Genomic DNA, 27,923 nt, shown 5'->3' with positions numbered 1-27,923 from the left:
TATATACATTTCGCATGAGCATTGTTTTATCTTTTCAACCCATTTCCTCAGGGAAACCTAATTTTCTCATACGTGCAGCCGGTCCCGTGTTCTAACCACAGATGTAACTCAGGAACACACATGTATGTCCTGAGCGCATTTACCACATAAGGAAGGGGCGTACATCATATGATAAATTGATAAATCTATAAAGATTGATACTGGTGTTTAGTATGTCAACTCTTGTGTAATACTTTCCTGGGTCTTGGAGTCCAGCACCTACTCATCACCACAAACTCATCATCTCTTTGTAACATAGCAACCACTGGCGGGCAGCGGTGAGAGATTGGCCAACGGCACATAAAAAGGGGAGTGTAATCGCAAACACACCTAAGGCCTGATTCTGAGTCGGAGCTAAGTGGAAATGTGGGCGGGTCTCACGGACCTTCAGCATACCGCACATGCGCCAAAGAAAGATATTGGTGCCTTGCATGCGGCATGTCAGGTATACAGACAGAGTTTGCCAATGCACATGGATTTATCCATCAGTGTACGGAACACACTATCCATAAAATGGGCTGTAACTGGGTGGCGACCATCTGATCGCACAGAACCGATCCACCTCGCGAGAGAGTCTCGGGTGTGTATGCCATCTTCCGCGCGCATATCCAGGAGGATATTTTGCAGCAAGCCCAGATACTAATGATGATGGACGTAAGAACGGTGAGCGGGAAAAGGGTTCCATATACAGGAGCACGGATCTTTAGTATACGTTGGTAGATTCTCGCATTGGCGTAAGAAAGTAAGTAGGCTGCTGCGGCCCTGGATGCATACAACTTAGGCCCCTAATATTAGTTTCATCCAAATCAGTGTACACCTTGTTAGGCTTCTCCTTTCGGCACACATCTGAACACCAACCATCTTTAGACGGAGATCACATTTAGATTTAAGAAGCACCAAAACCATTTCAGCATACATTGTACTTTTCATAGGAGCTTACTTGAAAAAGCCCCTGCTATTCCTGACTGCACATAACTTACCCTTAAACCCTTGCGCTATATATAGGGTATAGCGATGACTGTCCAAAATTAAAGTCTTGCAACTTGACGTGGATAGTGTGTTACTTGACAGTCCCCGTACCCACCTCGTTATTGGGTCTCTCTGCTCTGGAAAATGTGTGATTGGAAGTAATGCAAACCACTGGGCTGGCTATTACGTTACATGGCTACCCAGTGTTCTGTCCTACCCAAAGCGAGCATAGAACCGTATCTTAGTAATTTAGACTCTGATATAAATAATTAATGATTGTTCAGGTGACATGCATTGTGCTCAGGGCTCCAAGTGCATTCTGTATGCAGTAGACAAGGACACATTCTCGTACGTACATTTTTGACTGACCTCGTCCTATGAAGAGCTTCTAAATTCCTTAATTGTCTGATGATTCTGTAACTGAACGTAAAGTTCTGTCTGCTCAGTATATTCGGTGAATGAAATGGAGCATCAGGGTTTAGGCTCTGGCTTTGGGTCAGGTATCACAATGACCTTACGTTCAGTGTTATTCACTTCCCATTACAGATTAACTACCAGTCACTACAGGGGAATTACTTAGCCTATGGTATGTGGGTTACATCATGCTTATAGAGTACGATACAGAGCCTCTTTTCTTATATACAGGGGTATTCAATATGGGTGCGATAACATCGTTTTTGCGTTAATATCGGAGGTATGACGTCATTATCGCAGGTTTTAGTTTTACACCATATTCAATTTCAAAGACTTATCGCAGTTTTGAAAAGTCTTTGATAAAAAACGGGGATAAGTTTTCACCATTGAATAGGTGTCAAAAAAAAGTGCAGAATTGGGGTTTAGGGGTGCAGGCTTAAAAAAAAATAGCCTGCACCCCTGGGACTGACATTTAAAAAAAGAACTGTGTCAAAAAAAGTTTAAAAAAAAAATAGGGACACCCCAAAAAATTAATAAAAAATTGGGGTGAAAAAAAAAATGGGAAAAAATTGTTTAACAATAGGGAAATAGGTTCAGGGCTATTCTGCAAGTATGCGGCAGGTGTTTTCTAGAATACATTTATAGCAGCAGGTGCACAGTTGCAGAATTTAAAAAAACTTACTTTAGGGACATAAAAATATGCTAGTACCCATTTTCATGTACCCCAAATTTGATGGGACCACTTAAAAAAACGAAAAAAAATAACGTAACTGCTCTTCTGCAATACTTTTTCAATGTCGGGAAAAAAACACCTGCTGCGGCTATTTAAATCCCCGACTTTCAATTAAAGGCTAAAACGGTGGTACCCATAGTGTTCCCCCATGTTTTTACAACTTTAGGTGGTCTTACAATTATTTTAAGGAAAAATTCGTAACTTTACGCAAATCCAACTTCGGAGTTTCCAGTTTTAATATTATATTGAATACGGGGATAAGCGGGAGCGCGCACCATACCTTAACGCAGAAAAAAACTTCGACAGTGAAGTTAACGTTTCATATTGAATACCCCTCTTAGTGGTGATTTCTAGCATAATGTGTCACATTATTAGGCTGTATTGACCAAATAAATGCAGGACGGTCAGGACTGCTTGACAAGAATATGTGCAGACTGCAGATGGTAAAGAATGCTGCAGCCAGATTACTAACTACTCGGCCTCATCCCAGCCCCAGAATGGGCTTACCCAGGTGAAGAGCCTTCCTGCCACAAGTCTACCATCGTGTAACTCGCGCTCTGCCACAATCTGATAGGCAGCGTTGGTGGGCGTAAGGTATTTCCAAGTGGACAGAAAACTGACCTGTTTGTTGAAGGTAATGAGAGCAGTTAAGGACATCCTTGAAAGCCATGGCACCTCACTTTTTTACCTCACTTCTGCATATCCCTGAAATGAGGTGAGAACAGAAGATCAGTGTGGCATTAGGGTACTTTACTAAATGTATTAATGCCTATGCCAGAGGTTCCCAAACGCGGTCCTCAAGGCACTCCAACAGTTCAGGTTTTAGAGATATCCATGGTCGAGCACAGATTAGTACCTCAGTCAGTTTGATTTAACCACCTGTGCTCAACCATGGATAGCTGTAACACCTGAACTGTTGGGGAGCCTTGAGGACCGCGTTTGGGAACCTCTGGCCTAGACAGAAACATTCGCTATGTGAATGAATCCTAGGCTCTCATATGATGGGACTTTTTACCTCTGTTCTGTGCCTGTATATTGACATATTTCCGCTTATGGGAAACTTGTCTGTTTAGAAATCATTAGGCAAATGCCGCAAATTTCAGGCCCCATGGTCTGTGTGAACGTTTAAACAGGCCGGTATGAACACTTGATACAGAAGATAAATTTATTCTACTTCACAGTAAATTTCGAGAAATATTTAGGTTTGTAATATATTCAAATTTGTGCTCAGTAAATGTGATATGAGCATGTGCAGGAATAACCAGCCAAATTAATTTACAATAACTTAAGCTGCGTCCACACGGTACGACTTAAACGGGCGATATGAACGATAACGATATCGGTCATATCTTTATCGTTCATATCGTGCATTTTTCGGCCACCAACGGCCTGCAATGTGTGGGCATGTATCATTGATATCGACCATCGCCCATGCATGCAGGCCAACCTTATCGTTATTGACCAGTTTACTATAGGGAGGGGTCGTTATAGTCGTTGGTAGGTATATGGTGCGTTGGATGATCAATATCGATCGTCCAGCACACCCGGGAGATCGAACAACGATATTGTTATCGTTGTCGATCGTCCCTTGTGTACGCACCATTACATGAATTTTCACTTTACTTCCTGTCCAGTCGGGAACGGTTGTGTTTATAGTTTGCCAATAGCTCAAGCAGGTGTCCTGTCTTTAGCAGGAATGTGTAAATTAATCTACAAGGACTCTGATTGTGTGTAACAACAAAAACATTCTAAGCCATTTGTTTAGCAAAGTTTAAAAGCAGTTTACATTAGATTGTTTCTGTGCTGCTGTTGCTCGTTATATACATTTTTTTTTTTGGTCATTCAGGTAACAAAAATTTTCTGTTTAAACAATTTGGCCTAATATGCATTGCTTCTAGCGGGTCTAGTATAAATTATAACCCTTACCAGAGTTGATCATATCACTGTATTGCAATGTTTAAAAGGCCTGGGATTTATGGACAATAGAGCTGTTGACAGCGAGATTGACATCCCTCTCCTGACCCAGGGACCCCTGTAAATTAAGACACGAGTCCCTAGCTAAATGAGTTTTTTGCTTGGAAACGTTAGGCATTTCCCAGGCCCACTCACTGCTGTGCAGAGAGCACTTAAATAAAAACATGATGCAGTCAACTTTATTGTTCAGAGGTGCTCTGTCTCCTGAGGGTTTGGTTTTAGCCTTGAGTTTAGCATATACAGTAAGGTATAAGTCATGGACTAAAACATTTGCACAGTGCAATGAGTTGTTTTCAATCAAGTCAAGATGCCAAGTAATAGAGCCAGTAATGATATTGTAGCTAAAATAATAATCCTAAAATTCTCAGTTAGGAGGCGATGTAATTAGCCATGGAGAGAGAGAAAGTACCAACCAATCAACTCCTAACTCTCACTTTACAGGCTGTGTTTGAAAAATGACAGGAGCTGATTGGTTGGTTGGCGCTTTTATCTCTCTCTCTCCAAAGTCTTAGTACATAGATCCCTTGATGAGTTCGTAACAGCGTTATATGTACAGATTAGGATATCACTAATGCTGAGAGCTGTACTAATTACACATCCGAAACACTGCGTTCCTCTCATTTACCCATTGCCCCGAGAGCTTGCAATTTACCTAGATAATTGTGTGTGTTTGGAGCATTTTCTGCATTACAGGGAATATACTATACTATAATATATCTGTAATGCGCCTTGAGTCCTAAAGAAGAAAAACGTTATATAAATAAAATTATTATTATTATTTTATATACAATTTACCGATGGACCCCCATGTGATAGTTTACACAATATTACTGCAGTAGTTCCCGGCCTATTTGGGGTTAGCGCACTCCTTTTTTTTCACCAATGTGAAAACATTTAATTAATTGTTACATTTTTGCAAACCTAAATAAATTACGGCCAGGTTATTTAATTTAATTTACAATTTAAAAGTAATACACAAATAATCCCCAATGCAAATCTTCAACCTGCTGAATTTTGTTCTGTTGTTGGCTGTAACAGTTTGCGGCATGTGCCCAGGCACACAGGTTGTGGATTGCTGACGGTGTGGTGGTATAAAGAGGGAGCAGTGTAATTTGCTCCCCCCCTATTGCATTATGTTGTGAGAGAGTACAGTAAAACAGGGAGCGATGTGTGGAAATTTGCAGACATAAGTGCCTTCCAGCGTACTTCTCCGTTTCCATTCGTCATCACTGGTAGCGAGAGATAATTGTACTTTAAAGCTGCTTGTAGTAAATTTGTCATTTGTAACCTGAAAAATAGGTCTTAAAGGGCACGCCAACCTATAGTGAAAGGTGGAATGGAGGGACCCAGAATTGATTTTTTGCATGACGCAATTAATTTTATACTAAAAAATAACTTTTTCTGGTTCAAAGATAGATTTTACCAGCAAGTGAAAGGGACAGCAATGGGCACCAAATTTGCCCCGGCATATGCCAATATGTTCATGAGCCTGTGGGAAGAGACACACATTTGGAGTAACAATATCTATCTTAAATATATAAAAAAATGGATGCGATATATAGATGACATTTTATTCATTTGGCACGGTAGTGAGTCGGAGTTACACCAGTTTTGTGAAATCCTTAATAATAACACATTCAACATAGTGTTAACATATGAAATCAGTCAAAAGGAGGTTCACTTTTTAGATTCATGCATATATATTCATGAAAATCAAATAGAAACAAAAAACTATATCAAACCAACGGATAATAACAACTATATACCGGTTTCTAGCAATCACCATCCGGTATGGCTGAAAAGTGTTCCTAATAGTCAGATTCAAAGAATAAGGCGGAATTGTTCAGACTTAGAGATTTTTGACAAACAAGCCAAGGATATGAGGACTAATTTTTTAAATAAAGGATATGAAAAGAAAGGTATAGATAACAAAATTAAGGAAATGAAAAATATAGATAGAAGTAATCTGCTAATATACAAAGACAAAAAGAAAGCAGATATGAGACAAAGAATTCCCTTCGTAACTAAATTTAATGGACAATATAAAGAACTTGAAAAGATTTTTAAGAAATATTGGCACATCCTTACTAAGGATCCCATCCTTAAGGAAATTATTCCTGACAAACCGAGTTTCGTCTACAGACGTGCAGATAATTTGAAAAACCGTTTGGTGAAAAGTGCCATTCCAGAAAAAAGGATGAACCGTATAAAAACCATAGGCTTTCAGAGGTGTGGAGACTGCCCTATGTGCAAAGTACATAAAAATACTCCAAGGAAAGTAGAAGAGTTCATCTCTTATTCAAATGGACTAAAATTTAAAATTAACGATTTTATGACCTGCAACAGTAAAAACTGCATATATTTGATCGAGTGTAGTTGTAACCTACAATACATAGGGAAAACATCGCGTACCCTTAGAGAAAGGTGGGCAGAACATGCTAGAAATATAAAAAATGGATATGATAAACATCATCTGTCTAAACATTTTAAAGAAGTACATGCATGTTCTACTGATTCTATAAAGCAAGTGATTGGTATTAAAAAAATAGTAGGAAGTTGGCGTAAAAAGAATACCAGTATAGTTTTAGCCCAAAGTGAAATGAAATTCATACATGATGTGAAAACTTTGGTACCGCACGGATTGAATGCAGAATTTGAGATAAAATGGTTTTTGTAAAAATATTTAGAAGGTCATCTTTTAATCAAAAGATATGTATAAATGTTTTATTTGTATGTAATATTGCATCATATTTCAAGTATATTTTTATATCCATTAGAATGGAAGTATTTTTCCATCAATACAACACGGAATATTTTACTTTCGGTTTCCTTTTAAAACAAAAACAGGAAGCTCTCTCAACTTATTAGTAATAAAGCACATTAGGTGAATAAAGGTTCTTGGGAAGTGACGAATGTTAAACACCGCCTCCTTATGTAGGATGGGTCGTCTCCCCGCTCTAGGCTACACTTGATGACGTTAACAAGCAGTCACGTCTGGATGAGAGACGCACTAAATCTATTTCCGGGTATTTGACACGCATATACCCAGACACTAGAGACTAAAAACTACCTACTCTAGTGTCTAATTAGGGGAACAGATGTGATAGGCTATTTTCTATATATGCTGAAACCGGAAGTGAAACATTCGGAGGCTGTAAAGTTTTTAGCGTGTAGTGCAGTAACTTTAAAGAACGTATTTTGCATATGCCCAAAGCAATAAGAATGGTACAATTCATAGATGAAGGATTGGATGTATTTATATGTTAAAATAAGAGATTAACCACAAGCCACGCCCAATAATGAGGCGGGACTATAGATAGGATAAATACTAGTTTGGAAGGACCATTTACCATTACCTTGACAAAGACCTAGTCGAAACGCGTTGGTGTGGTACTATACAGCCATATATCCTTGGATCAGCAAGTTATATACTTCACCATTGGGGTAAGAATACCCGGGTTTTATTTTCTTTTTTTTGGTCTACTCCTTTGTTTTTATTCATATTTATGTGCCCAGTGGTGTGATTTATAGTATATGTATGCGGTCCATGCATATGGATATGGCTTTTTCAGAAATATGTTGGATTTTATGAATAAATAGATTTTTTACATTTCTATGGATGGAAAAGCGTTTGTTTTTTAAAGATACCGTTATACGAGGATTCACAGCGACATATGTGTAAGCATTTGTGTAAGCACATTTGATCCATTCAATTGTCACGTGGTGTGGTAAGAATAAGGACATCTATCGATTGACACACTAAGGAATAAAAGAAACCATTACATATATGGTGTATTTTTGATGAATGTAAGCTTTATGTAAGCATTTCATCACATACCCCCACTTATGGGTGATCCGCTATCAATAGTTTGACACAAACCCCATCGTCTAGTGGATTGGATCTTTTTTGGAATTTTAAAAGACCATTCATTTATATACATACTACACTATCAGTTCCTTTTTTGTCTCCCTTTTTTTTCTCCCTTTTATATATACGGAGAGAATTTTTGACCATCATCTAATTAAGAAGACACGCAGAATTAAGGAAAGAAATATAAACATTTGAGAAGAATAAGTACATCTATTTACTCTCCATTTGGAACGCCTTGTTCTGTTGTTTATTCCTTATATAGTATATATTCATGGGAAATTTTCCTTGCCCACCTATCATAACGTCAGGAGTCCCATGTTCAGGTCCACCGCTGCCTGTGACATAATGCCATAAAGACAGAAGAACAATTTAAACATGCTTAGGATAGGCATAAGAGTATCCTAAACAAAGAATTGAGGATCACATAGGATTCAGGTTACCAAAAGGTAATAAAAGGGCAGACTAGATGGGCCAAGTGGTTCTTATCTGCCGTCAAATTCTCTGTTTCTATGACACCCCAGTAACTAGAATCCACTGGTCATATAGCTGAAGACATTGGGGCTCCGGAAAGGGGGGGGGGGGGAGCTTGTACTACACGCCCTATTTTTAAACCAAATAAGAGGTGCTATCATGCTGAGACTTGTAGTACGATGCTGGAAAAATTAAATGCAGGTGCACAATCTCTAGTCTAAGCACAGAATGCTGATGGTCAAAATAATTTTGATGAACTCTACAATTAATATTCAGTATAAGTGAGGTGAGTACATGTTTTGTCAAAAATATCTGCCCATCCACCATGTCAAGGCAAACCCCATCAGATGAGTCCCTAACATCGGGGCTCCACCTGTTCGGCTAGCTGGCAGAATTACTTACTATGCACGGGCACTGCTTTGACGCAGAGATTTTTGGTCCGGTTGATGCCAGCATTATATAGATACGTAGCTGTAGTATTTAGTAGTTACAGTGTCTATTTAAAGGAAATAACTTGTTACAGTAGATAATTATTGTTTTACTTCTTGAAACGCTGACTCCTTGTTTTGGTTCTGGGAGGCTGTACTATTACTCACTCCCCATTAATCTCACAAGATACAATCTTTCGCTTTTATTATGTTTCTAAATTGGTGAGTGCTCGTTGCCCAGACCTTCAGATCTGTTCATGTTCTGTAGATTAGGGATCTACATATTTTGAAGTGAAAGCATTGAATAAAACAGCGATCAGAACGGTGCCCGTTGGTCCGATGTCAAGCCATGTAATGGAGATTCTAATTTCAGTGCACTGTGCAATAATGTGTGAAAAGAAAGTTTTTTAGTTTGGTTTTTTTTGCATTGAATGATCTCTAAACTACTTCCAGTGATGAAAACGCAGACTCTCAGTAGTGACGCCCTCCGCATTCTCTCACCATGTGTCTCATTCGTCCTGCAGCTTGAACATGCCAAGGCGACACAGACAGAACTGGTGCGGGAGTCCATCAAGAGGAAGCAGGAGGCTACTGACCTGCTCAGATGCCAGGAAGAGCTTCAAGAAAGACTCAACGAGGAGGCCAGCGCCAGAGAGCACTTGGTCCTGGAACTCAGCAAAGCAGAAGGTAATGGGACACAGCACAGATACAGGTCGTCAGTCGAGATTTTCATATATTTATACCGTCCATGTTTAAGGCAGTGCTATTGCGCTGGTTAACTGCTAATTGTATGGAGCATGCTGGTTAACTGCTAATTGTATGGAGTATGCATATTTTGTGGCAGCCCGTCTCTGTAAGGCTACATATCCAATAACGTTTTTAGTGTGTTTCAAGGCACTAGTAAAATTTAAAAGAACAAAAAAAACCTTTTTGCGATAGCAGAAATTTTTAATGCAGTAGCCACCCCTCTTAGCACTAATAATCTGAGTGCTAAGAGAAACAGCGAGAAACGAAAATGGATTTGCCATAAGAACAAATAGAAAACCAATTTAATTTATTCCCAAGTACCTGATGCAGTCAGTGACAGTTCTCCTTGCTCCCTTATTCCGTTTTTGAAGTGGAGTTTCCATGCTGAGAGGGTTGTGGGAGATGCCAAGGGAACTCTGGGAGATGTGTTGGAGGGTCGTCAGGAGGTAAACAATCGCTGGACGGGGGTATCATGTCCCGGGGCTCCTTCTCGCTTGCACTGCGAAGACACCGGCTATTGCATCTGTGATCTTTGTACGGTTAAAATTTAAAAGTGTAAAACGAGCACATCTTAAATAAAAAACAACGTTATACCGAAAAAGCGCTGAGCAAACTGCACAAGATCGGGGGATTACTGTGATTTGTATGGTTGAGAACCTCTGACATATTGTGCATTCCAAAGTTCATTCTGTCCATAGGCTGTACTGGGATGTAGTGATGCCGGTCTCAATGCCGACAGCGGGAATCCCGGCAAGGGATGTAACATAGGCGCCGAAATATCGACGCCTATGCTAACCCCAACGCCGAGAACGCCAGCCCGGTCGAAGATAGGCCCGGGGCGCCCTTAGCTTTTAGCGGGTGGTGGGGGGAGGGGGGGGGGGGAGACGGTTATTATTAAGGAGTCTAGCGGTTTAGTGTTAGGTTTGGGGGGGAAGAGATTGGGGTTAAGCACTCCTAGAAGAGAGGGTTAGGGTTAGGCACCACCGGGGGGAGGTTAGGTTTAGGCACACCCCCGGAAGGGTTAGGTATAGGGTGCGGGGAGGGGGTTTTAGGGTTAGGCACCACTAAGGGAGAGTTAGGGTTAGGGGGGGGGGCAGGAGAGGGTTAGTATGCTTACCTACCCCAGTCGGGATCTCCTCATGTCGTGCATCCGCTGTCGGGATTTGAAGCCGCCGGCATTTCAATCCCATTCCGCTGTGCCAGTAGCTATCCTTATGAACCATCCTACTCCATGGTAAAGAGGCATAGTGACAAGCCAGGTTTCAGGGTTAATGTCATCCATGAACGTGCACCTGCGAGTGATAAAGCAGAGAGATCCTAAAACTTTTCTTTGATACTGGTTTGTCTGTCTCAGGGCAGTGTGAAAACTAGGAAACAAAGCGTATTGTGCTTTCTACATAGGGTGATTATTTCTACATAGGGTGATTTATGACCGTATCATATTCAAACAGTACAATAATACTTTGTGTGTTTTTTCTTCTTTCCTGTGTCTGGCATCGAACAATTCCTTGGGGGGACGGCTTTCCCTATAGACTGCGTGAGGCAAAAGCCTGAATAGGTTTCATTATCTTTAGATCATTTAGTCCTCTCCCAATAATTTTGCTCATATTCAATTTCACATAGAAGTAGTGAGTCTGCCTGTACCGTAGACTCATGGCTAATCGCTGTAGAGAAACATTACAGAAGTTAAATTAAATATAGACACTGGCTTCTCTTGCACCTTGCATTATTTTTAAGCCATCCTAATGGAGCGTACACACGGTCAGATTTGTCAGACTTGTCAGATTTGTCAGATGAACGACTGAACGATTTGAACGATTTTACCAAAGTTTTGAACGATTTGAACGATTTTTAACTGCATTAAAATGAATGGAATCGTCCAAGTCTGACTGCAAACACATCAGATGTCAGATATCGTTATCTGACAAACGGGAACGCGCATCGTTGATCGTCCATCGTTCAGGCATGTCAGATATGAACGATTTTCCTTCAGATATGAACGACTGAACGATTTTTAAATCGTTATCGTTCATATCTGAAGGAAAAATCTGATCGTGTGTATGCACCATAATATAGATGTCACCTATTCAAAGTTAAGCCATTTTGTGTGCTGAACTTAATGCTGGGTACACACTGCACAATGTGTGTACCCAGCGATGGAGCGATACATTGCACTATCCATACACACTGCACGATGTGTGTACCCAGCAATGGAGCGATACATTGCACTATCCATACACACTGCACGATGTGTGTACCCAGCGATGGAGCGATACATTGCACCGTCCATACACACTGCACGATGTGTGTACCCAGCGATGGAGCGATAGATTGCACCGTCCATACACACTGCACGATGTGTGTACCCAGCGATGGAGCGATACATTGCACCATCCATACACACTGCACGATGTGTGTACCCAGCGATGGAGCGATACATTACACCGTCCATACACACTGCATGATGTGTGTACCCAGCGATGGAGCGATACATTGCACTATCCATACACACTGCACGATGTGTGTACCCAGCGATGGAGCGATACATTGCACTATCCATGCACACTGCACAATGTGTGTACCCAGCGATGGAGCGATACATTGCACTATCCATACACACTGCACAATGTGTGTACCCAGCGATGGAGCGATACATTGCACTATCCATACACACTGCACGATGTGTGTACCCAGCCATGGAGCGATACATTGCACTATCCATACACACTGCACGATGTGTGTACCCAGCCATGGAGCGATACATTGCACTATCCATACACACTGCACGATGTGTGTACCCAGCGATGGAGCGATACATTGCACCGTCCATACACACTGCACGATGTGTGTACCCAGCGATGGAGCGATACATTGCACCATCCATACACACTGCACGATGTGTGTACCCAGCGATGGAGCGATACATTGCACCGTCCATACACACTGCACGATGTGTGTACCCAGCAATGGAGCGATACATTACACTGTCCATACACACTGCATGATGTGTGTACCCAGCGATGGAGCGATACATTGCACCGTCCATACACACATGGCGCGATGTGTCACTCCATGCTACATTTAACAGCATGGCGTCGTTCATTGAATCTACCTGCTGTGGAGCACAGCAGATGGGACAATACGGTGAATGACCCACGGGCACGTGCGGTCGGGGGTACACACTGTGCGATCCACACGATATATATCGTTCCGATACGCATTGGAAGAATATATTGTGCAATAGATCGCTTAATGTTGCACCCAGCTTTAGTGCAATTGAAAAACACCTTCAGTGAGGCATGAGAAACATAGCATTATATATTCTATACATATATATATATATATATATTCTACATTCATAACTTGTGACCGGTTTTGATTACCGACTAATCATATGTACCCCTAAAAGTAGCTGTGTTATTAATGCAGACTAGAGCTTTTATCAGTAACATCTTAATTATCTTAAGAGCAAACATGAACGTCTCCACGATTTCCAGGTCTTCCTGACAGAGCAGGTCCCCACAGAAATGGAAACAAGGGCAAATACTGGCAAGAAAGGATATATACTGTTTTCCTTCTATATGAAGCCAGCTTAAAAGAAAAAGAACGAAATCTGTGTTGCAGCAGGAGTTACAGATTATAATGATGGTGCTATATCATGGCATTGATACATGTTAGTGCACTTTTGTGCAGAGTGTATAACTGCAGTGTAAAGGAGGGGGGGGAATGAAGAGGGAGCATTAAGTGAGAATTCCCATTACAAAGACAAAAGGTCACGTTTGTATTGATCCCCCGCATGGCTGGAATGCCTGTATGACGTGCTCAGTATTCCAGGCATGTTCCAGGCTAACACTGTGTGTACAGTACAAGTGGTTAACCATACTAAGTTCTTGCAAGATAATTATTTGCTGCCTGTTTATAGCTATGTACAGACAGCAACAATAATTTATTTGTACTATGTTCCAAATTATATGATTTTTATGCTCTATAATCAGTATTATAAATAATGCATACATGCTTACTGTGTCATGTAATTGGGTTTTAATGTAGCACCGCCAAGTCAATGTACTTTAGGGAGGAGACAACGCCTGTATGCAGTGGCGGCACCCAGTTTGTGGCTGTAACAGTATTTATGAGAATGCAGCCTATTCACCTAAGTATTAAGGGCATAATGGAGACATGAAACACTTTACTCTTCAATAATTTCTCAGGTTCCCAGTGAATTGATAGGCTGCATATTATTATTATGGTCATTCATTTCTATAGCCGCAAACCGCTAACCTACACTGCATGTGAGCTCTGGGTACACATTACGGACACCGTGCTTGGCCTGCTAGAATTTCCCGTTATTATGATATTGGTAGAGTACTTGATGGTTGTGGTTCTGAATGTGGTATGATACATTCTGACAGGTTAGAATGAAATTAAACACAAGACAAATTTCACACACAGTCTATATTGTAGTTCCTGCCTGCTTTGTATTCGAGAGGGAAGAGACAGAGGGCCTGATTCAGAGCCGGACGCTCTGACAAGAGCGCTCGCTCTGAATCAGGGCCGTCCTAGCTGAAATTGGAGCGGCCTCCTGGCCGCTCGCATAGCTGTGGGTGACCACCCACAGCTTATGCGAGCGTCCAAAAAGATGGTCGCGATGGTCAAGACCATCGGGCTTGCGACAAGACCCTTGTGGTAGGGTCTTGTCTGCCGCAAGCCCGGAGTGCTTTTGGCTCTATCAGAGCCAAAAACACTCCCACTGACATCACTAGTGATGTCAGTGGGGCCGGACCCAGACGGTAGGCGTTCCCATGGGAACGCTTCCGTCTGACCAGCCACGCCCACCAAAGGGGGGCGTGCTGTCACTCACCATCGACAGCACGCCCCCTTTGGTGCGAGACCTGGAGCGACGGCTTCCCCGTCGATATCCGGTTCTCGCGCATGCGCACGACGGAGCAGCCTCCGTCGTGCGCATGCGCACTTGGGCAACATCGACCCGCTCGCTTGCTCGCAAGCATGTCTGAATTAGGCCCAGATTCAGCAGACATTCTAGTAGTGTAAAAAAACAAACCCTGACCTCTCACACTGTAGATTTGTGGATAATTGGATAACTAATAACATGTGTGCATTGTTGCTTTTAATACATAGAGGGACTGATGCCGAATGGGGCAATGCCAGGTTGTTTATGCACTTCTATGTACAGTGCATGTGCACCAAAGACGTATACTTACATGCGTGTTCTGATTACTCACTGGCGTGTCCTTATGGCTAGAGAGACAGGATGTGGCCAGGAAGGGAAGGTCTAGCCTAAGTACATTACTCTAAGGCAGGGGTGGGCAATAAGCGGTCCTCCAGGTGTTGTTGAACTACACATCACAGAATGCCTTGCAACAGTTTTGGCATGGCCAAGTAGCAAAACTGTGGCAGGGCATGCTGGAATGAGTAGTTCTACAACAACTAGAGGTTGGCTTATTGCCAAACTCTACGCTAAGGGTATGTTCTCGTAATGAAAATAAAGGCAGGCAGACCTGTCAGTAGCTGCATTTGCAGGCTTTTACAAATACATGATCATTGTCACCAGCACTAGCTAACTGCTGCTGATTGCGGATTGACCTCTGAAGCTGATAGGTGCTTTCTTCCTTCCCCTAGTAAATATGTTGTATGATTTGTGGGCTTATTCTTGAATGTTTTTTTTTTTTTTGCTACATTCATTCGAACACAAGGCACAAGTCGGTACCTGCTGTGTTGTGGAAGTTAATTTAATAGCGAATGCGTTGCTCACTTATTATAACCTATTTGGGGGTAAGTGTATCTCATGTAAGCCTGGCACATTTGCCAGTCCTCCCAACATTAATGAATCCACACTCAGGCTATGGGTACACTGTGGGCATGACCACGTTGTAGTGGCCAGTGAAAATCTTTTTTTTGTTTGTTTTTTTTGCACAACACTGTTTGATTCTGCTGGGCAGATGTCTCACAAAAGCTGGCGGTAATGTGCCAATCATGGGGTGCGAAGCACTAGGCATAGCCTACTGGTGGTTCTAGGACGGTACTTGGGCGTAAATACGCTATTTTTAAGTACGTTTGTTTAGAGGGGTATCTCGTTTTTCTGCATGTGTGTCCCAATCCCCATTCGCTCCATAATGCAAAAAATCTATATTCTATATTTTTGAGACACACCGGTGTGTGATGTTACATCCACTGTATTACATAAGAATATCAGCGCACAGGCAGGCATGCTGAGGCGACGTGGCATTTACTTCAGACTGCTCTGTTACTTAAGGAATTTACTACCAGGCAGATGTGTGAGACCGAGATAAGGTGTTTTATTACACACCTGAACTTGCTCACGACTCAGGGCTGTCTTTTTGGATGAGTGTGCACATTTTTATTCAGAGCTTTGCAGGACATTTCCTGTAGTAGCAATCCCATTACACTGACTGCTACACAAGCTTAGTTTTACTATTCCTGGAGTCACTTCTGACCTTAAGTTTGAAGATGTGCATCTGCATGAAAATATTAAAATCACTATATATAATTGAAGGAATATATATATATATATATATATATATATATATATATATATATATATATATAATTTGTTCATTCCTGAACACAGATCGGTCTTACAGATATAGAAGTGACCAATACAGCCACACATTCTATAGTAAATCACATATGTGGTATTACCTGTTGCATTAATTAGATACCTGTTACATTAGATCCCAAAGTATAGATTTATCCATAGTCTAATACAACAGACAGAGATTATTTGTCCATATATTAACATGCCGCACAATTCATACAAGGAATATGCAGACTTTTTATTAATTGTAGCCAGTTATCCTTTTTTAAGTAATGATTGTTTCTTTAAACTACTGGGGGCTAACATTGTTCTTAAAGATCTTGGTCTTTTATATACAATATTCTGTTTACTTAGGATGATGTGGTCCTAATACAGGGTCTTTTAACAAAATGCCAGCGAACAGCTGTTTTTCGTTTTCAAAACTTTCTCAGTACCCTTTTCTACTTCAGGGTCCATAGGGGTCCACAGGGTGACCTTGGGGTATAGCTGGATCCTGGATCCTCGGGCACCACGGAGTTAAAGCTTTTAGCTGCTCCCAGGATGCACTTGGGTCCAACCTCCCCTATACCCCGCCCCCGAGCCACAGGCACCTCAGTTTAAGATGGTGCCCGGCCGGAGTCGGGTCACCCTGCGGGGGGGGGGTCTGCAGGAGCAGCCCCCTAAAGCTTTTTTAACTTAGTTAAATTTATTTATTTTTTGACTACAGTTTTTTCTTTTTCTCCAGAGCGGCAGCGATGGGCTGTCTGTACAGACGCCCACACTGCCGCTCCTTCTCCCTGCTGGCGCCGCGACGCCAGCACTGAACTGGGGATCGCGGCGGGGGAAGCCAGAGTCTGTACTAGCCGGACTCTGGCTTCCCCCGGGACTGCTGCCGGAAGACGCCGGGGAGATCAGGTAAGCCGCGCACCGCTGATTAGCGGCGGTGCGCGGGTAATGCCTTTCATATGCAGTCCCATGCCCCCGGTCTAGGGGACGGACCGGGGGCGCTAGCGGTGGCGGCGGGCCCCCCCTCCATCGGAGGCATACCCCGCCAGACCACTAGACCACCAGGGTAATTAAGCGGCAAGCGGGATGCCGCAACCTTGGGGGTTAAATATGCTAGCCAGGGGAGGAAGCCTTCCCCGTCAGCGGCTCCTCCCCTCAGCTCAGCGCGCCTTTCAGCACGGAGTCTGGCGTCGCTGAGCTGCAGCTACTCGGGCCACTCCTCCTCTGAGGTCTCCAGCGGCCATTTTCTTACTGGCAGCGTGGATACTCTCAGGGAGCACGCGGACCGGTCCCCCTGTGTACCTCTCCCCCGACAAGGACAGTGTACACAGCGCTATAGCCCTCCCAGACACTGAATCTGGGAGGTTGATTGTAGTGGAAAGGTGCAGTGAGTATATCTTCCTGCATGGTATGTGACTTTTGCTAGTGCTGCCTGCCTGTGTCTTTTTTCTACTTACTGTCAGCCTGTACCTATCCCTTTCCTTCTCCTACAAGCCCTACAGGTGTGCGGGGGAAGGGTGTTTCTACTGACCTCACCTATATAGATCACGTATTTGTGAGGTCCGTCACATACAGTTGTGTGCTACACGGTGCCATATTGTGGGCTGTTGTTCAGCACACTGGTGAGTGCGCACGTTTTCTTCCTAAGTCATGTCTGAGGAGGAGATTGAGCACTCCGGGGCTCCAGCATTGTTCTCCTGCAGGCGCTGTTCTGCAGGAGTGGATAGGGAGGATTTGTCACAGGACGGCCTGTGCGGACGGTGCCAGGCGGTCCCTGGTACGTCTAAACCTCCCATTTCGCAGGAGCCACCATGGGCGATGTTTTCCCAGGTGCTGGTGTCCATCGCGGACCGTCTGTCGGTCCCGACTGCCGCCCCTACTAGGGCGTTGCCCCAGCCTGCCATCCCCCATTCCCCGGGTGTCCCACAATTATTGCTGACTCCCCCGGGGTCTCAGCCTGTTGGTCCCTATGCGGGGTTGCCAATGTATATTCAGTCCACCCCTGTGGCACAGCCGGCTGTGGTGCCGTTTCAGGCTCCTGTGACAGCTCCTCCACCCTGGGTGGATGCGCTTTCCCACACTGTCCAAGATTTGGCGGCAGCATCTTCGGCTTTTCAGTCGATGTTGCGCAGTGACGTGCCCTCCAGGGCGTCTAAACGCTCAGTCATGGCACAGGCTGCGCATCTTTCGGATTCTGAGGGGTTCTCGGATGATGGTGAGGTACAGGATGACTCAGCCTCAGATGCCTCAGTCCAGGAGGTAGACACTAAGTCTTCCATCAATGTGCGGGCTCTGGATAAGGCGGTGCGGGCTATTCTTCTGATTGAGGATGAGGCACCCGCTCCCAAGTCAAGGTATCCTAGTTTTAAAAAAGCTAAGGTTACTTCTACAGCGTTCCCCTTGTCTGATCAGTTGACTGATCACATGGCGGTGGCCTGGCAGACGCCCAGTAAGCGTTTCCTGCCACAGAAACGCTTGGCGTCCAATTATCCATTCCCGGAAGCGCATTGTAAGAAATGGGAAACTCCGCCTGCAGTCGATTCCCATGTAACACGCCTCATCAGGAGTGCTACTTTGCCATTGCCGTCTATATCCTCGCTGAAGGATCCTACGGACAGGAAGGTGGAGACTTGTCTAAAGTCTATTTATTCTCTCTCAGGGGCTGTAGCCCGGCCGTCCATGGCCATCTCCTGGGTGGCCAAGGCCATTGAGGGGTGGGCCAACGCCTTGGAGGACACGTTTACGGATGAATCTCCGGACGTCCAGAGGGCGTTGTTAGGACAGATGAGAGATGCCGCCTCCTACATTGGAGAAGCATCTTTGGATGCTAGCCTGTTGACCTCTAGGGTTTCGGCGGCAGCAGTGTCTGCTCGTAGATCCTTGTGGTTGCGGTCTTGGAGAGCAGACGCGGATTCAAAGAAAGGCTTGGAGGCCTTACCTTTTAATGGGGAATTACTATTTGGTCCGGACCTGGACAAAATAGTAGATACCCTGGCAAAATCCAAGTCAGCCTTCCTCCCTTCAGCTACTACACCTGCTAAGGTCCGGAGCTCGGCGTTTCGTTCCTTTCGGGTTCAGGGCAAGGCAAAGGGTCAGTCCTTCCCGAGGCAGTCCGCACCCAAGACCGCCTCAAAGCCAAAGAAGCAAGCCTGGAGTGCTAGGCGCCCTTCTTCCAAGCCAGAAGATAAGCCTTCTGCGTGATGGGACGGGCCTCCCTCTGGGGGACCCCAGAGTGGGAGGCCGACTTCTTCAATTCGCCCAGTGCTGGCACAATACCACCACGGATGCCTGGGTGCGAGAAGTGGTCTCCCAGGGGTACACCCTGTCTTTTCGGCACAGGCCGCCTTGCCAGTTTTTTTGCACAAGTCCTTCTCAGGACAAAACCAAGGCCTTGCAGGTTCAGGAAGCCATAGAGGCCTTGCTGACGGCGGGGGTCATTATACCCGTACCACAGTCTCAACGTGGGATGGGGTATTACTCTACGCTGTTTCTGGTGCAGAAACCCAATGACTCTCATCGCCCCATCCTCAATTTGAAGTCCCTGAACAGGTTTCTCAGGGTTCCCAAATTCAGGATGGAAACTTTGCGTTCCATCATACTGGCGATGGAACCGGGGAATTATATGGTCTCCCTGGATATCCAGGACGCCTACCTCCATGTGCCTATAGCAACATCGCACCAACGGTTTCTGCGGTTTGCTATTCTCCACAACCACTACCAATTCAGGGCTCTACCCTTTGGTCTCTCCACGGCACCAAGGGTATTTACCAAGGTGATGGCGGTCATGGCGGCTCACCTTCGGAGCCAGGGGATACGGTTGCTACCGTATCTAGACGACCTCCTCTTGCTGGCAAGCTCCCCGGAGGTACTGATCCAGCATCTCCACCTGACGGTCGCTTGTCTACAGGCGCACGGCTGGTTGATCAACTGGAAGAAATCCTCCCTCATCCCATCACAACGGATGGTTCATTTGGGGGCCCTGCTGGACTCTCGTCAGCAACGGATTTTTCTGACTCCAGAGAAGGTCTCCTCCTTACAGCTGCGAATTCACAGTTGTCTGAGCAGTGGCAGAGTGTCGGTGCACTCTGCGATGAGGGTTTTGGGGTCCTTGGTGTCGGCATTCGACATGGTGGAGTTTGCCCAGTTCCATTCCAGGCCCCTGCAGGGGCTGATTCTTTCAGAATGGAACGGATTGCCACACAGGATCCGCTCTCAGATGCTGGTGTTGTCCTCGGAGGTGCGTCTGTCCCTAGCCTGGTGGCTGCAGACAGCGCATCTCCTGGAGGGGCGCCCCTTTTGGATCCCGGAATGGGTTCTGCTCACGACAGATGCCAGTCTCCGGGGTTGGGGGGCGGTGACAGGCTCCTTGTCACTTCAGGGTCGTTGGTCGGCGGAGGAAGCGATTCTTCCCATCAACATCCTGGAACTGCGGGCAGTATACAGAGCCCTGCAGTCGTCCGGCACCGCTCTTCACGGAAGGGCCGTTCAGGTGCAGTCAGACAACGCCACCACGGTGGCGTACATCAATCACCAGGGAGGGACTCGCAGTCGAGCTGCGATGTCGGAGGTGTCCCGCGTCCTGGCTTGGGCGGAGCGCTATCTTCCAGCTCTCTCGGCAGTTTTCATCCCAGGAGTCCTCAATTGGGAGGCAGACTTCCTCAGCCGTTACGATGTGCATCCCGGGGAATGGTCGCTTCATCCAGAGGTATTCCAACTACTCGTGGACAAGTGGGGGCTGCCAGAGCTGGACCTGATGGCGTCCCGTTACAATCACAAGCTGCCTGTGTACGGGTCAAGGACAAGGGACGCAGGCGCAAGTCTGATAGACGCGCTGTCGGTGAAATGGCTGTTTCAACTGGCTTACTTGTTCCCTCCGATATCTCTGCTGCCTCGGGTCCTGCGCAAGTTCAAACAGGACGGAGGCACACTGATCCTGGTGGCCCCAGCGTGGCCCAGAAGGCCGTGGTACTCCGATCTGCGGAGCCTGTCCATCGACGCTCCGTACCTCCTACCTCAACGGCGGGACCTGTTGTCTCAGGGGCCCTGTCTTCACCCGGATCTGGGTCGACTATCTTTGACGGCGTGGCTCTTGAGACAGCCGTCCTGAGGTCTCGGGGCTTTTCTAGCTCCGTTATTACCACCATGCTGAGGGCGCGCAAGCCTGCTTCCGCGAGGATCTATCACAGAGTGTGGCACACTTACTTTCAGTGGTGCGAGGCCAGAAACTATGATCCCCAGGTGTTCCGAGTTTCGCGTATTCTGGCTTTCCTTCAGTCCGGTTTGGATTTAGGATTACGTCTTTCTTCACTGAAGGTACACGTGTCTGGTCTGTCGGTGTGGTTCCAGCGCAGGATCGCTGCTATGCCGGACGTACACACCTTTTTCCAGGGTGTTTTGAGAATCCAGCCTCCCTTTGTGCCACCTGTGGCCCCGTGGGATTTGGCGGTGGTTCTTAGGGCCTTACAGGGTCCTCCTTTTGAGCCCTTGGAGTCAGTGGAGCTCAAGTGGCTAACTTTTAAAACTGTTTTCCTCTTGGCAATTGCTTCTGCCAGGAGGGTTTCAGATTTGGGGGCGCTTTCTTGTCGTCCCCCTTTTCTGATTTTTCATCAGGACAGAGCGGTGCTTCGCACTCGTCCTGATTTCCTGCCTAAGGTGGTTTCCAGGTTCCACATTAATCAGGAAATTGTTGTACCAGCCTTTCAGTCACCTGATCTTTCGGCTGGGGAGACTTCCTTAGACGTTGTAAGGGCACTCCAGGTTTATGTGGACCGGACTAGTTCTGTGAGGAAGTCGGATTCTTTGTTTATCCTCTTTGGTTTTCACAAGAGGGGTTGGCCTGCCAACAAACAGACTCTAGCCCGTTGGCTTCGTTCTGTTATTATTGAGGCTTATATGCAGGAGGGTTTACCTGTTCCAGCCTCTGTTAAGGCTCATTCCACTCGGTCCGTGGGCCCTTCTTGGGCTGCTAGCCGTGGCGCCTCTGCTGTTCAGCTCTGTAAGGCGGCCACCTGGTCTTCCATTCAGACCTTTTTGAGGTTCTATGCGTTTGACACCTTTGCCTCTCAGGATGCATCCTTTGGGCGCCGGGTTCTCCTATCAGCACAGGAGCGTCCCCGCCCTTAGTTGGACTGCTTTGGGACATCCCCAAGGTCACCCTGTGGACCCCTATGGACCCTGAAGTAGAAAACAAGAGATATGGTAAGAACTTACCTTTGTTATCTCTGTTTCTACGAAGTCCATAGGGTCCACAGGGCACCCGCCCTGACGCACCTGGCTTCATATGGGCTCTGTGACTGGTCACCGGTTTTCCGTCTCCCATTTCTGTGAGTATGGTTCTTGTGTGTTCCAGTCTTCCTTCTCTCTGTTTCGTCTCCTCCTCCGGCCTGGGCTGCTTACCAACTGAGGTGCCTGTGGCTCGGGGGCGGGGTATAGGGGAGGTTGGACCCAAGTGCATCCTGGGAGCAGCTAAAAGCTTTAACTCCGTGGTGCCCGAGGATCCAGGATCCAGCTATACCCCAAGGTCACCCTGTGGACCCTATGGACTTCGTAGAAACAGAGATAACAAAGGTAAGTTCTTACCATATCTCTTGTTATTCTCACCATTAAACTGTACAATGAGAAGGGTCTTTTATTGAATTTTGGACTCACCGCTACATCTTATGGGCTTGTTCTTCTCAATAGGTCTTATATATCTTTATGTAATGCCTTCATCCTTGCTTTTTCTAATTTATCCCCTTTATACCCCTATTTGTAAATCGTTCTTTAATGAATTAAAATTGCATATCATTTTTGGCAACCTCTGAACAATTTTTTCGAACTTGTAAAAACTGAGAGTACGGCACATTTTCTTTCCACATGTTTAAATTGCAACTATTAACCGGTATATAACTATTAGCGTCTGTTTCTTTAAAAAAAAAAAAAGTGCTAGAAGTATTTATAATAATAAATCCAAATCCATCTATTTTGCTGTTATTTATACGTAAATCTTAAGTTCCAATTATTAAGTTTGCCCATCAAATTTGCAATACTATTGTTGTCACCCTCTCATATAATTACTGTAGATCGTCAATATATCTTTTATAGAAATGCATATTTCTTCTAATATCTGGATCTTTGTAGATAGTTTCTCGTTCCCATAGACCATATGTTCTCAAACTCTGGGCCTGATTCAGAGCCGCTCGTTCGTTCCGAGCGATGTTCGCACATCTGCGCATGCGTATGGGTTGTAATACGCATGCGCAAACCAGTCAGTGCGGTTGGAAATCGTGTGTTCGCTATATAGCGAGTGCCTGCTAATTTGAGTGACAGGATGAGGCGTTTGTGGGTGGTAACAGGGGAAGGTGCTTGAAAACGGGGAGTGGAGATCCGAACGCAGGCGTGCTTAAAGGTCAAAACGGGCGTTTTAAGGGTGTGCATAATTAACAAAGCAGTGTCATTGCCCACGTCACTTGGTTGTCTTTTAGTCTGAACTGCTCGCATGATTGCGGTAGGAAAATCCTACCACAAGAATAGCGAGCAGTTCATACGCCGTTCGATGTACTCGATTAATCAAATAAATAGCGGAGATGACGTATGATGCGAGCGGCCAGGGGGCGTTTTTTTCAAAATAGCGAGCGCATGTTTTGTTCGCTCGTTCAGACATAGAGGCGTCAACAGACCGCAAAGAGCGAGCGCTTAATTTAAATATCCGGCCCCTTTTTCAGAACGACCGTCCGCAAATAGCGTCCGGCTCTGAATTAGACCCTCTGGCCACAAGATCCCAAACAGTGCATGTTTTCCAAGTCTCACAGAATCACGAGTGTAATAATTAGCTCCACCTGTGGATCTTTTAAAATGCATCCTTGAGTATTGAATACAGCTGTGCACCTGCTAGACAGGGCCGAAACTAGGATATCTGTCACCCAGTGCAAGGCAGCAATTTTGCGCCCCCTCCCTTCCCGTACCTGGATTTTGTCCTTGCTCCTCAATAAGGCAGTGCACTACTCAGACATCCCTGGTATAGTGACTTACATTATTCCACACATCATAATGCCCATTACACATTATGCCACACACTGCAATGCCTATTACCAAAGTGCCACTTACATATTTGCCCGACACCATTTTATGCCCCACAGTAATGCTTCTAATTACTTTAAAATTACCTGCTTGTTGCCAGGGGGTTTATGCTCGTTGCCAGGGGTTACATGCTCGTTGCCATGGGGTTTCATGCTCGTTGCCAGGGGGTTTCATGCTTATTGTCAGGGTATTTATGCTTGTTACCAGGGGTTTCATGCTCGTTGCCATGGGGTTTCATGCTCGTTGCCAGGAGTTACATGCTCGTTGCCATGGGGTTTATGCTCGTTGCCATGGGGTTTATGCTCGTTGCCATGGGGTTTATGCTCGTTGCCATGGGGTTTATGCTCGTTGCCATGGGGTTTATGCTCGTTGCCATGGGGTTTATGCTCGTTGCCAGGGGATTTCATGCTTGTTGTCAGGGGATTTCATGCTTGTTACCAGGGGTTCCATGCTCGTTGCCAGGAGTTACATGCTCGTTGCCATGGGGTTTATGCTCGTTTCCAGGGGGGTTTGAAGGGAGAAGATGCAGCTCTCGGCATCCTCTCCCTGCAGCGCCAGCGTTCCCGGCACTTCCGGGAACGCTGTGTGCATTGCGCTCTGCTAACAGACACTAGAGGTCCAGTAGGACCTCCAGCATCTGTCTCTTCTTTGGTGGCGGCCATTTTTGGATGGCTGTTTTCAGCAGAGTCCATGCAGGCGGCTAGTCCACATGGAATCTGCTGAAAACGGCCATCCAAAAATGGCCGCCGCCAAGGAGGAGACAGACACTAGAGGTCCAGTAAGGACCTCTAGCATTTGTCTTCTCTTTGGCGGCGGCCATTTTCAGATGGCCGAGTCAGATTTTTCACCCCCCCGCAATACCCACCCGGTGCACCTCTAGCCCCCCCTAGTTGCGGCCCTGTACTAGATGACATGGGACATGGAAAAAGTGAACTGCTTGGGGTCCTGAGGACCAAGTGAACCACTGCCATAGACTCATTGAAATGTTTGCATTAGCGGGGGTGAATTTTGTGGCCATTGCTGTACCATTCAGTCGAATATACAAATCCTGTTCAAATTTTTAAAAATTATGTTTTAATATAAAATTGATATTGTCAAGAATTAACTTTTTTTTTTCCTTTTGGTTTCTAATTCATGATCCTGATCTACAAACTTTCTAATGACATATAACCCTGAAATTTTTATTCCAAACACTACATTCAACAATATTGTAATCTTTTAAGTTAAGCTGGGTACACACTGAATAGATATATCTGCAGATTGAGTGATCTGCAGATGATGATTGTACATACACACTGAGCAACCATCTTCCGTGTTCTGTGTGTTGGAGTGGGTGGATCCTGCTGGCCAGGGGCGTGTTGCACCCCTCCTCCTAGCGGCTTCCGCTGTAAGTGTGCCGACGATCGACTGATCGCCCGTACACACTGCACAACCAACACGATATGTCTGTGAATTATGTCATTCACAGACATATCGCTGGTACACACTGGCCGACGTGCACCTGATATATTGACTGATCAATTGATCGGCTAATATATCTGCCAGTGTGTACCCAGCATAAGACTGCAAATTCATTTAATATGGCTGTAATTTCAAGTCAATATAGAGAGATAAATTTGCTGTCAGTGACTCCACTCTGGAGATGATGGGCCTCCCCGGTGGGGAGTCTTTTTGGTTTTTTTGGATCTTTGGAATATCTGTGTGTGTACAGAGCTTTTCTGATTTGAACTATTATTATAAAAATGAATGTTCTCTTTCTCTTCAGATTACAATGTAGAATGAGTTCCCTGACCGCCTTTCAAGTTTAATTGTTTTTGCTAATTATATGTTATTATATATATTATTTTAATTGCTAGTTGTATATCCCGTATGCTGGGCAGCTAAGTAGCAGCATCATTTTCTCCCCAGCATTTCGGTGTCACCTAATAGCAGATACCAGAGTGATCACAACGTACATGGTTTTATTGTTATAAATTGTTTGTGGTTTTATTATTTCTCTTTTAGAAATCTAAGTACTGTGTATGTCTGGATCTAATTTACTCTCCACTCCGATCACTGAATTCTCAGCAGGATTGATGTGTCCTATAAACCCAACATAGCTATAAATACATTCATCAGTTTTATTACCTTTTCACAATTAGAATTCTATAACCTGTCAGCAGGTACATTACATTCAGATCAGACCACGCGTTTCGCTGTGTTTGTGAAAATAGTTCTGTAACTTGGCATCGGCCCAAACCCATCATTATTAAGTTTTTTACGGATCAAATCTGGGGGGGATTTATCAAATCTAAAGAGGACAAGTGGAGGTGTTACCCATAGCAACCCCTCAAATCCTAGCTATCATTACCTAGTATATTCTATAATGTGACGGCAACAATCTGATGGGTTGCTTCAGGCAGCACCTCTGCTTGTTCTCTTTAGAATGTTTTCTAAATGTTACCCTTGATCCAGTTTGTGAATGTTTACCTTGTACTTAAGTATTTTAGGAGGACCTCTAACATGGTCCTTGGGTTTCTGAGGGAAGACGGGTAAATTCTGTAGCACAGCATTGAAGAGAGTAGTCCCCACTATTAATGAGCCGTGGGGGGAAGTTCTTCAACAGGCAAACAGTGTTGTTTTCTTGTGCAGTGTAATTAAGCATTTAATTTGGTTGATCTATTTTAATATATTATTCCCCTATTGTGTTCTCACATACAAGCAAAAAGTTGACTCGAAGCCTAGGTATGTGCAGGATAAGTATAAGTGTACCGTGTATGGGGCCCTTAATACTTCTCATCCACAGACCTGCGTTTTGAGTCAACTTTATGCTTCGCACCTTGCGATGCGAGGGCCAATACGATGGCCGACATATCGGGCGGTCCCCACACACTGAGCGATCTGGTGGCCGACCGCCCGATATGCCGGCACCCCTCTCCCCCACCCACATAGCGCTGCATGGGATCGGTCGTTGATCCCCCAGATCAATTGAACAAGCAGAAAGATCTGGAGGAGCGATAGACGACCCCATTGGAACGCGCATCGGACAATATCATGCCCACACACTGAACGATATAGCGGCAATATCGTTCAAAACCGTCGGAACGGCCGTTATATCGCTCCATGTGTGGGGGCCTTTACTTCCTTATCAAAACAAAGGAAAGACAAATGATTCTTAGAGGCTATTCACCATATAATACCTTTCATTTATTTTCTGGTTTCAGTTGACACTTTTTAGTATTGTTTTTATTTCCTTTACCCAGGGATACAAGGCAGCTATGCTCTTTGGATTAGATACAACTGTAACCAGGCCACCTTTAGGAAATAGCCTGTACCTCCATGCGTAACTTGATATATACAGTACTTATATGCACACACACTACTTGGTTTTAAAGTATAGACCAAAAATTGCATATTCCTTTTTGCAGTCTTCCATTGTCTGCATTACATGCATGTTGGTGAGCTTAATGTTACGCGTTGTCCGTTTGTTTTGGCCATAGCGCAGAACATCTCGTAAGCACAATGAACATTGTCGGAGGGATTTTGTATTATGGAAACATAGTTTCCATAGAGGATATTGCAATAGTCTCCAGGTGTGGGAATCCTTTAAGACACGGAATGGAGATGACAGCTGGAATTCAGATACAATGCTATAACCCTGTGCAGACTTGTTCAGTC

At 44.9% G+C, this 27,923-nt stretch overlaps 1 protein-coding gene across 6 annotated transcripts in view; it reads left to right on the top strand.

Annotated features, from left to right (window-relative positions):
- Positions 1-27,923, top strand: part of AKAP9 (A-kinase anchoring protein 9) — a 254,911-nt gene that overhangs the window by 157,461 nt on the left and 69,527 nt on the right. For all 6 annotated transcript variants that reach the window (XM_088443864.1, XM_088443860.1, XM_088443863.1 and 3 more), the window contains one exon: positions 9,424-9,586. In XM_088443864.1, coding sequence (XP_088299990.1) covers positions 9,424-9,586 — 163 coding nt within the window. The remainder of the gene's footprint in view (positions 1-9,423; positions 9,587-27,923) is intronic.

Source organism: Taudactylus pleione, unplaced genomic scaffold, assembly GCF_031769625.1.
Source record: "Taudactylus pleione unplaced genomic scaffold, aTauple2 ptg000335l, whole genome shotgun sequence".
Classification (NCBI taxonomy): domain Eukaryota; kingdom Metazoa; phylum Chordata; class Amphibia; order Anura; family Myobatrachidae; genus Taudactylus; species Taudactylus pleione.
Note: the sequence above shows the minus strand (reverse complement) of the source record. Positions and strands in the feature narration are given on the sequence as shown.